Here is an 11,828-nt window from a genome sequence, read left to right as displayed (position 1 = left end):
TGTTGACATATTAGCTTTTAAAACACCGCCATTATAGCGCGCTATGCAAACGTGGATTATGCCATAAATGTCAAAAGACACTGTCTATTGATTGCGTAAATTTGGAGCCTGGAAAATTACGTCACTTTTCAAGTTTCACTATTATTAATTTTCCTCCCTCCTTAGATCAGAGCTTACTGCTTTCAGGCAATTCGGGTGATGACACTCCCGTGATATGCGGGCAACGGGGGGAAAGACTGCGCGCGTGTGAAATCGTCGCGTGCTCGTGGGTTTTTCATTCATCGCTACGAATACCCCGGCCCGCGCGGACCATCGCGAGTGTGACGAAGTTGCCAAGCTATAGACATACCACGCTACTCCGGGGCGAGTTAGCGGGCTTATGGTGATAATATTAAATTCTTTAACGACTTCTGTCAGATGTTAAAAGATATATGAAGTTTTTCAATAAAGAGAAAGAGTTTCATTTAGCAAAATCGCAGCAAGCCGCAGAAACTTTTGGGTCTCGCGGACGTTCAAGTGGATTGTCATAAGCACCAGGCACAGGAAATGAACTTTTGAGTCTCGAGAACGTTTGGTGGTACATGTAAACCGGGATGATTTCTTCCCGGGAACGGGTACAACGCGGCAAGTTGCCATATAAATTGAGAGAAAAATAAGAAATTGTATTATACTTACGCATTTGTCCTAGAGATGTCTCTAGTGTCGAGTTGGAAGCGGTCTTCTTTGACGACATACGTCATGGACGCTTCGTACACCCCCCGCCCGGGCCCTACTGTTAGCTGAAATGGACAACACTTCAAAATAGCGACTACAAAAAATATATCAATAAGAGGTAGCCCGCACAATGTAAGAAGAAAAGAAAGAAAAGAAAATAAATTTATTCAGATTTAAAACTTACAAACAGTATCCTACCCTAAAGACAGCATGTCTGTCTGTAACCCTTAAAAAGAAAGGATGTACAGCTCAGCTTATGCCGTGTACTACGTACAAGTATAATGCACGGCGCTGATTTTCAGCTGAGACCTGTGTGACGCCACAGCTAACATAAAAGTATATGAACAAATTCAAATGAATTAAAATCAATTAAAAAGTCATTTACATATTTTACTTTTAGAAGATAAGTGCATTTGTGTGTAAAACTTACGGAGCGTCAGAAAAACAGAAAAATGTTTATAATAAACTAGTAAACGTACAAAAATATTTAGTATCGCGATTAAAAAATAGGAATTGGAGGTAGAAGGGTACTCTACATTATCATACAAAACTAAATATATAAAATTTCATTAAAATCGGACGAGCCGTTTTGGCTAAGAGTGGGACTAAGATTAAATTTTTCGAGTGTTTATTTGTTACGATTTAACACAAAAACTATCTGACCAATATTAAAAATTCTTTCACCATTGAAAAGATACAACTTCACCGCGTGGCTACATTTTAGCTCCACCTTCAAGTTTAGTATTCCATTTTGTTTTGCCTTACAAACAGTTGTTATTAAAATAAATGTTTCTCTAATACATGTATGTTAGAAAACTAAAAAAAAAACCCCACATTCTACGCAAGAGAAAACACAGGGGGTTAGCTATAGTATGCGCATTATCATCTGAGTCGTCCGGTCATAAAAGTCAAAAAAGATAGGAATGTGCAGCGCGCCTACCTGCGCACCCTAATTATCGATAAACGGCTACCTGCGCACGTGCTAATGATGAGTCAATAATGATTTGGACGATTCTGATTGGTCGGTTTCTAATGTAATTGCATTGCGTATTTTTTTTGCTATAAATGTGTTTACTGCAATTAAATAAATACATTCATGTGTTACTCGTTGCGCACTATGGATACTAATATATAATAAATTTGGCAGAAGACGAAGATTCTGATGATGAAGACTCAGATGAAGATTAATTTTATTTAGTTAATAATTATATAATATGAAATATGTATTATATTAAATCAAATATTGTTAATTTTTTTAATTTTGTGAACAAGATACGATAATAAACTTTACTTATCGATAATATGTCTTTCATTGTTACACCCTTCACTAGACGGCTCCATAAGACCCATAAGTGCAAGCGAGATAGATATAGAGAAATGATTTATGGCCCTAAGACTCAGTTGTTAATGCTATTAGTATAGTATTAAATTTTGGAAACTGTCTCACCTTAACTTGATAGTTTTCAGTCAACGGTTGGACCTTTCGTCCAAACTTCCCCACGTATCCGTCGGCATCTTTCGCCCCCACGAAGGTCAGAACACCAGTGTTAGCCCTTTGCCGCATCACCCAAGCGACCGAAGTCAGCGTACGAGGCACGCATTTGGTCCTACGATCAAATTAAAAGTCTCCTTCACTAGGAATTAGATATGGAGATGCATCGCACCCAAATTCACCAACAAAATTGTCTGGCGTTTTTATAATAGGGGAACCTAGAATGCTAAATTCGCAGTTAAGCGTTTTGGGAATCGATTAGATTTGGTAGAGTTTTATTTTGTAACTTGAAACCCCTCTCACTCCATTACTTTACGCTCAAGTACACTGTTGTTGACCATGACTAATAAGTAAAAGTCATGGTCTTAAAATACGTTATCAAATCAAATCAAACTTTCAAAATAATAAATTATTTATCTTCTAAAATAATAAATTATTTATCTATCTTTCATAAATTTTTCTTCTTTCCATATAACGACCACTCTCTATAACGCTATAAAATGTACAGTCGTTACATAAAGTTTCCACTGTATAATGTAATTCAGGATTTTTTAAAATTCCACCCCTAAAGGGTTAAAAAGGGGTTGAAGTTTTTTAAATATAAATCATTTAAGTTTTGATTTACGAAACTATAAATAGAATGGGTGAAATAGGGAAGTGAAGTGAAGTAGAAAGGGTGAAGGGAAAGGGTTTAAAACTTACCGGACAGTTTCTGTGAGCGAGTTGATGAAGTCAACGAACGCGTTGGCACTCTTCTGGTACAGCGGGTCAGATGTGGACACGTTCTCCCACGACAGACACGAACACCAGTGGGGCTCGATGCCCGCCTCGCTGCAGGACCTGTTCTTTGGTATCTGGGGGAAAAATTGTTTTTTTTTTAATGACGATTTTCAAAAGAATTTGGTTGTAGGACGTGGGACTATAAACTTACCGGTTCTAACTAGGTCTACTTGTCGACTATTAAAAAGAATGGAGCTGTTTCGCACCCAAATTCACCAACAATAAAGTCTGTCGTTTTTTGAGGGGGACGAGGTAAACTCACACATCCAAAACATTTAACATCATTAAGTATATTCTGTGTCCATACACTACACACAACTATATAATTGACTCGCAATACACACACGCGTAATTTTTACACAGACTACCAAGAATATATAGAATGTTCGATGTTCGATTACTTGATCGATTTTTTACTGTTCCGTCAAAGGAATCGATTATTTTTAGAAATCGTACTTTGCGTTCTTTAGTACACAAACAACACTCACCGGTTCCAACAAAGTCAGGCCTCTAGTCAAGTCAGCGCCCTTGATTTTGTAATTGTTCCAGAAATGTCTCAAGTTCAACACGTCGGCAACTGTGGCATATATGTCGTGGGATATGGTCAGCACTTTGCGTTCTTTAGTACACAAACAACACTCACCGGTTCCAACAAAGTCAGGCCTCTAGTCAAGTCAGCGCCCTTGATTTTGTAATTGTTCCAGAAATGTCTCAAGTTCAACACGTCGGCAACTGTGGCATATATGTCGTGGGATATGGTCAGCACTTTGCGTTCTTTAGTACACAAACAACACTCACCGGTTCCAACAAAGTCAGGCCTCTAGTCAAGTCAGCGCCCTTGATTTTGTAATTGTTCCAGAAATGTCTCAAGTTCAACACGTCGGCAACTGTGGCATATATGTCGTGGGATATGGTCAGCACTTTGCGTTCTTTAGTACACAAACAACACTCACCGGTTCCAACAAAGTCAGGCCTCTAGTCAAGTCAGCGCCCTTGATTTTGTAATTGTTCCAGAAATGTCTCAAGTTCAACACGTCAGCAACTGTGGCGTATATGTCGTGGGGCGTGGTCAGCACCTCGGCGTTCTTCAGCAGACTCTCCTGCGCGCTCGGGTTGCTCTTAACGAAGGCGTCGGGCAAACGTACCGCCATCAGAGGTAGACGCTCCTCGAGTTTACCTTGGAAAGTGTCACGTACGTTGGCGTACCTGCGGGAAATTATCATTATCAATCAGTTTGACCGACTTAAAGTCAGGAATCCCTAGAACATTTTGTACACCTGAATATTAACAAGCTAATTTTTAAACTCACGAAAAATTTGCTGGTAGCTGACTGAGTTACCAGGAAATGAAAATTTCAGAGCGTCGGAACGAGAATGTACCACGCAATTTGTAGGACATTATGTCTGTTAAGTTGTATTAATTAATCAACAGTAAGATCTGATTAGTAACAACTTTTGTTACTCTTCCCTCCTTCCAACTTGTAACTCCCAGACTCAAGAATTTTCGTAAATAAAAATGTTGATCGTCTCATAGAGACGAAGCTACTCACGAAAAAATAGCTTATTAGGTAGGTAATCAGGTGTACAAAATGTTTTAGAGATCCCTGACTATTATTACTGGGTTATTAATGGATCAGGACTCACTCCTTATAAAGGGAGAGATATGGAGCAGAAGAACAAATGACACCGATAGCTCTACAAGTCGCGAAGTTGAAGTGGCAATCGCGGCGCACATATTTTGAAAAGCTGATGGATTTTGGGTTCCCAAAATGATGAACGTTGGGTTCTCAGAAACCGCTAGAAGCATCCAGCTCTAGACTGGGTTTTGAGTGTCCAAGAAGGGCCCATGTCCAGTAGTGGACCTCCATTGGCTGATAATAATTATGAATGATGATTTACGACTATGTCGCTAATCACCACGAAGAACCTACGAATCCAAGCGACGACTCAGACCCGACAAAAATTCTATAAACAGAAGCATCTAAAGGATGTTGACTATACATTATTTTAAATATTGTGATATTGACTTATCGTTGCAAAATTAATAAAGACAGAACTTGCATACTCAATGAAACATACCAAAAGCATCTTCGGAAACATCCAAATCAACTTTGAAGAAACCTGGTACAACTTTCAAAAGGCTAAAGAGACGAGCACCACAAGATGTCATGAAATAGACTCTACATTATTCTGTTTGGACAAATCAATGTATTTTGCATCTAACACGCCTTAATATAAACACTTAAAATCCAGCTGAATGTCTCACGACAGATTGCATGAATAATGAGAGTCTAAAAAAAATTATAAATTGTTTATTTTTGTACAGAAACGCCTACTTCTATTCCTACTTCAACTGACCTTGGACCATGATCGCCCATGACGAATAGAAGAGTGTCCTCTTCTCTCGATTGTCTCTGAAAGTCCATAAGGAACTCAGCAAAGTCATCATCGGCCGTGGAGATCATATTGAAGTCATCGTGAGTTATATCCGCAATGAATGTGAAACAAAACTTCTTGGCGTCGAGGTTTAAGAACTGAAACATAATTTCAAATTCGGTAAAGCCGTGATATCCTAGTGGATATGACCTCTGCCTCCGATTCCAGAGGGAGTAGGTTCGTATCCGGTCCGGGGAATGATCCTTCAACTTTTCAGTTGTGGGTATTTTAAGAAGTTAAATACCTATCATATAAGAATTTTCTTAATTCTCTGCGTGTGTCAAGTCTGCCAATCCGCATTGGGTCAGCGTGGTGGAATATTGGTCTAACCCCTCTCATTCTGAGAGGAGACTCGAGCTCAGCAGTGAGCCGAATATGGGTTGATAATGATGATGAAATCCAACACAGTGCACAGAATTCAAATCTTTATTTCAATATACAATCATCTTCATTCCAAGATATTAAGAAGATAGATTATAAAGAGTTTGTGAGATTGTAGGGGATAATCTCTGGTTCTACTGAAATACTTACGAAAATTCTTTTACCACTAAAAAGCCACGTTAATTGTGAGTAGGCTTATTTTTATAATATGATTATATTTTATCTCCGTATTCTCACGAGAAAATAAAATACGCCGGTGAAAGCACGGATCGTCGGCTAGTATCCATAAACAAATATTTAGCTGACTCACGTCTTATCTTTGCAGGTTTATTTGTTTTAATACTTATCAGTGGCGAGCGCAAGGTAATTAATTAAGCAGTACAAATACAAATTGTAAATGGAAAATCCTTCTCCAATACAGCTTCGTAATAAGGTAGACCGTAAATTACATCTATGAAATGCACGTCACTGATACTAATAGTCTATGCCCACAGCGGACGGACAGTTAGGCAGAGATGGCGAAACTATAACATTTTAAGGATCCGTAGTCAACAAGGAACACTTTCCTTTCCATTGAACGAAATTTAATGATGTTTACACAAGCAGGCGAATTATTTAAACCATTTTGTGCGTTGTCCTGACTATAAGTCAAGGATTCTGCCAAAAATGGAATATTGACACAATTTCATTCTTACAAGGAATGGTTATCAAAAATTCTCCTTTTGTAGTTGGGACGTGATGATAACCAAGCTTTGAAAAGCTATAAAGGCCATTTAAGCAAGTTAAGGAGAGATGTTAGCCCTTGACTACAAATTCACCGTGATGATGCAATCTAAGAAGGAAGCAGGTTAACTTATTAGGGATAAGATGAAAATCCACACCCCTTTCGGTTTCTACACTATATCGTACCGGAACGCTAAATCGCTTGGCAGTACGTCTTTACCAATGAAAGCCAAGGTCATCTCGCACCTACTTCTACGGCGTACAAACTAACCACATAACAATTTTTAGTAAATGATATAATTAAGATATGGGTTCATTTACACGAGCAGCACGTTGCCAACGGCAGCTGGCAACTGTTACCGATGACTGCAGTCGACTGCAGCCAACGGCAAACAACTGTAGTCAGCTGCTGCCGAGATATCGGCGATTGCAGTCAACTGCCATTGACTACCGCCGAGTCGTCGCCGACTGCAGACGTCGGTAACAGTTGCTGCTATTGTAAATGAACCCTAAGGATGAGGCAACATACTTGGTCAGTAATGTTAAGCATAAGTTTGTACTGCGGCCGGTCACCGACGCAGTACTTCGTCTTCTTGTTGTGCCACTTCTGCCCGTTGGCGGACTCCTCCAGGTAGAACGCGCGCAGGTAGTGGTCGGCCGGCTGGTGGTTGAACCCGTTGAACCGGTACTGGAACGTGCCTATCGCTGGCATGTCTTCGAAATACGCGGTGCGGTAACTGTGGATCACCCATACACATATAATAGCAGACACTCTACGGCTCCACCCGCGTTCCCTTTCCCGTGGGAATACGGGGATAAAATAAAGTCTTTAACACACACCATATATAATAATTTTCAAAATCAATAGATACAGAGATTATTCCCTACATGAGGTTGTAGGGAATAATCTCTGGATATCTGGAAGCTCTCATAGGCTATATTTTATCCCCATATTCCAAGAGGAACTGGAATTAGGCGGGTAAAACTACGGGGCATCTGTTAGTAGTTTATAATAATAAGTAATGCTTATTTCTGCCACCAAGCAGCAATGGCGTGTTATATTCTATTAAAACAGGCACATGAGGCTTAATGTAATCAAGATAAAGCATAGGTCTTCAGATTGACTGCACAAGCGCATTGTACCATGTGTTTCTTGGGAAGTGATGCTCTGTGGGGGATGTTCATCAACATATTTTGTCAAGTGACTATAAAAATAAACTATACTACATTTTCAACAATATTTATAATATTTACTCGTGTTTCTAGAATTTTTCAAGACCGAAATTGCAACACATACCCATATTCCTTCAACTTGTCAAACATAAATATTGAAGCATCTAAAGTCCCGTTGTTAGAAGTCTTCCTTCTAACATCTGGAAGTTCCAACTCTGTCTGGCCCGTCAGTATGGGGAACAAGGCAGCCGGGGTTCCATCTCCTACTATATTGTAACTGGAAAATGTTATTGTTATTAATAGTGTAAACATTAAAAAACAGTGACCCTAATGGAGCACCTTGAGAAACTCCAAATTAGTGATTGATTTAAAAAAGATTACAAAATAGCTTCACAAAAGAGGCCGGAGAGAGGGGAGAATCCACATCCGCTGGAACTATTGTTGTACATAAGATGGAATGAATATGATATCTTTTTAGTCATGAAATTCTACAACTTTTATTTAAATTTATGTCCTTTTCGTAACAAACCGATCAAGTGTGTATCGGGCCACAAAATCATCCACATTTTGCATGTAGGAGAGGTACAAATATTTTTAGCAAGGTTTCTACTTATTACTGTCTGCGATATACCCAAATACCATACCAAATCACGACTTTCTCATCCCAATAGTCTCCAAATTAAAACATGGACAGTCAGGACTGCAACACTGAAGATCACTGACTTGTCGAAACTATAAGGTTTTCTATCAGACTAAGGAACCCTATAAACGCAATAAACAGTTAATTTTAATAATAGTTAGTTAACCAACTCACCCATTCAACACTGTAGCACCCAATATCTCGGTAAGAACTTTGTAACTTTTGGGCATTCTTCTAATAAAACCGTTTTTGGAGGTTGAGTCGAAACCTATTATTAACACATTTATAGGTTCCGCTGGTTTGGAAGCCTTTGGATGCACAGATTTACGGAACCCTAGAGTATAGCCTATCCATTTTGATGGGAGAACACTGAAAAACAAAATATAAAATTGTAATAGTTGCTGTTGTAAATATGTAATGTAATTAAAGTAATAATTTTAATAAAAATTAAATTGATAAGTAAAATATCGATTTAATCCACCAATTTCATATATTTATTGCAAATAAGTAATAATAATGATAAGAATCTTAAAAACTATGAAAATAACATACAGTATAGGCCAAATGTTATCTCCATTATGTTATTGTGATCTTAAAATAACTTGTTTAAATAAGTGATTACATTTTACTGTGTAAATATATAATCTATAGTATCTATACTAATATTATAAAAGGTAAATTTTGTGAGTTTGTTTCGGTAATATCTAGATCTACAGAACTGACTTTGGAAATTCTTTTACCAATAATAAGCCACATTATTTGTAGTCACTTTAGTCATGGGCTATATTATATCCCCGTATTCTCACAGGAACGGGAATTACGCGGGTAAAACAGAGTTACAACAATACATATAAAGTAAAATGTGATTTTCTTCTTACCTGTCTATATGTTTTCCTGAACACACTACTTTGACATGGTCACTTCTATCCAATTCGTAAACGTCACCTCCATATATATCAAAATGCGGTTCCACTATACGTTTAAAGTCATTTATATACACTATATCACTGTACGAACATACTATATCTTTTGTACTGTTCAAAATTTCTGGTACCACCCTGCATGTTGAGTGCTGAAAGTATTATATAGTATTTTATAACATGTATTGTAAAAAACATGTACTATATAATTAAAAAAAACCCCGGACATACGAGTAGTGCGAGTAAATATGATTCCAACCTATGTTATGTTTATTGAAATCTGACCAAAAATCTATATATCTATAAATAAAATAAAACTCTATCGCCTGTTGAGTGATTTTGATTTTGAGAAGACTTAGGAACCAAGCCTCGGATTCGTAGTTCATCACTGAAGGCAAGTATTAGTTTAAATAAATAAAATATACTGGAACTTACATAACATTTAACCCAATCTTTACCGTAGCACACGACTTTGGGCACTGGCTTCTCAAACTGAGCGACCTCTTTGGCAAAGGGATCTAACTTTGGTATATCACAGCCTGTTCCTTTGTCTTGTTTGAGAGCCATTTCCAAACGCTTTTCTATATACCTAAAAAAAATCATAATTATTACTTTTATTACTTGCAAGTAACAGCAATTAAATGTGCCGCCATACCTTATTTTTTATCATTTATTATAGGTACCCTCGTATTATAATTTTTTTTAATAACTCTTTGCAGTTCACTAAATGGACCGACAGGGGAAGATTACAAAGGGTATCAAGATCTTAATCCAGCTCTGGCATTTAAGTGACGTTGTAGTTTCAATAATAGACACATATTATTCTATACCAGTTTGGCTTTGAGTTTGGATGTAGTAGTGTAGCCTTATCCATATTAATATTTAGTTTGTAGATTATCTATAACTTTGTAGCGTGTCCATAGTGATATTTAGTAAGTTTATCCATATAATGTTAACGACAGTGTAAATCCCATGTGGCATACACATGTCGACGCATGTGCTTGCCAACCACTAACTTGAAGCTCTAGCATTTTGTAAAATATGAAATCACATAATTTATGTGTTGAACAGTAAACGGTGATCGATAAACACGCTTTTCTTTGCCCCCTTACCGTCTAACCACACGCGGCAAACAATTACATCACGAACGCGTTTATGTGTGAAACTGTAGACCTCAGACCAAATACATATTGACTTGTATTGCACCCATATTTTTAGAATTTAAACTAACATAAGAAACTTGGAGCAAGATAGTGTTAGTTCGATTAGTCTACAAGAAGACGGTTCCAACCAACATGACATTCACCCATCCCTCAACCCCTCTCTCAACGCGCGCTTTGACGGGACAAGGTAAACTCACACATCGAAAATATGTAACATATCGAAAATATGTATACACAGTTGTGTGCAGTGTAAGGACACAGAATTTAATTCGCAATACACACACGTGTAATTTTAACACATACTAACAAAATAACGCTTAGATTCGTTACACGAAATATTCGATTACTTGATCGATGTTTAGCAGTTTGCAGAATTGATTCAATTTAGATATTGATTTTAATACAAATATGATATAATTGAGTTAGAAATACTTACAAATAAAATATAACTTCATATTTTAGTAAACTAGAAGTTATTATGAGCAAAATTATGTATATTCTCTGATAATAATGTAATATACAAAAACAAATACAATTTTAAGCTGAAAAAAATAACTAAAAATGGATAAATCTACCTAAATACCTGTAATCTAGTATCCTATACATGCACATCCCATCACTAATAATTTTGTGTGTATGTGAAATACTATACTAGATTCTATACTAGGTTGCAAACTTAAAAGAAAAAGGTAAAAGGAGAACATTCGTTCAATTTTAGAAATTGTCTATTAACTAAGGAAAATAATAAAAAAAATATTGTCTACTTACTCAATCACTGAACCTCTGAAATGAAAAAAAAACACTTTGGTTAATAATTTAATCATGCCAATTTCAAAAACGAAATACAAAAATAAGAAAAAATAAAAAAAATATTAATCTAGTCTATTATATTCAATTATACTTAAATTATATCTATTTTAGTTATGTAAATTAACCGTGTCTGTTTATAAGGGTTATAAAAAAATTGAGCTATGCTTATTTTGAAAAGTCTATAGTTTCTTAAAAAGCATTAGACAAATCAAAATATTTTTAAAACAAAACTATTTTTTTGTTACTAATTTTTATTTATCTCTTTTTGTAAAGGAAAGTAAATAAAACGATTCTCTCTAAAAAGTCATTCATTTTGAAAAAAAAATATAAATTAAAAAACGTAATAGAACTCTAAATAGTTTTTAAGGCATAAATAGATATAACCTAAATAACAATTCGAAACATACTAACATAACAATAAACAATACAATTACAAAAACAATAAAATAACATAACATAACATAACATAACATAACATAAAATGTAAAAAAAAATTTTTTTTTGAAGCAAATGCTAAGATGCACTTTTATTTTTTATAAGTGAACAATAGCTTTATATAGATACAGACACTAAACATGCATGCAAATGAAAACTATT

At 36.3% G+C, this 11,828-nt stretch overlaps 1 protein-coding gene across 1 annotated transcript in view; it reads right to left on the bottom strand.

Moving 5' to 3' along the window:
• LOC112048274 (uncharacterized) overlaps positions 1–11,828 on the bottom strand; it is a 31,859-nt gene that overhangs the window by 5,539 nt on the left and 14,492 nt on the right. The window contains exons 4-14 of the mRNA XM_024085753.2: positions 11,190–11,204; positions 9,694–9,847; positions 9,217–9,410; positions 8,513–8,707; positions 7,823–7,975; positions 7,055–7,262; positions 5,344–5,519; positions 3,940–4,192; positions 2,909–3,060; positions 2,162–2,321; positions 676–779 (exon numbers count right to left, since the gene is read on the bottom strand). Of these exons, the coding sequence (XP_023941521.1) occupies positions 676–779; positions 2,162–2,321; positions 2,909–3,060; positions 3,940–4,192; positions 5,344–5,519; positions 7,055–7,262; positions 7,823–7,975; positions 8,513–8,707; positions 9,217–9,410; positions 9,694–9,847; positions 11,190–11,204 (1,764 nt within the window). The remainder of the gene's footprint in view (positions 1–675; positions 780–2,161; positions 2,322–2,908; positions 3,061–3,939; positions 4,193–5,343; positions 5,520–7,054; positions 7,263–7,822; positions 7,976–8,512; positions 8,708–9,216; positions 9,411–9,693; positions 9,848–11,189; positions 11,205–11,828) is intronic.

The sequence above is a fragment of the Bicyclus anynana genome, chromosome 18 (genome assembly GCF_947172395.1).
Source record: "Bicyclus anynana chromosome 18, ilBicAnyn1.1, whole genome shotgun sequence".
Lineage (NCBI taxonomy): Eukaryota > Metazoa > Arthropoda > Insecta > Lepidoptera > Nymphalidae > Bicyclus > Bicyclus anynana.
This window is presented reverse-complemented; position numbering and strand designations above follow the sequence as displayed.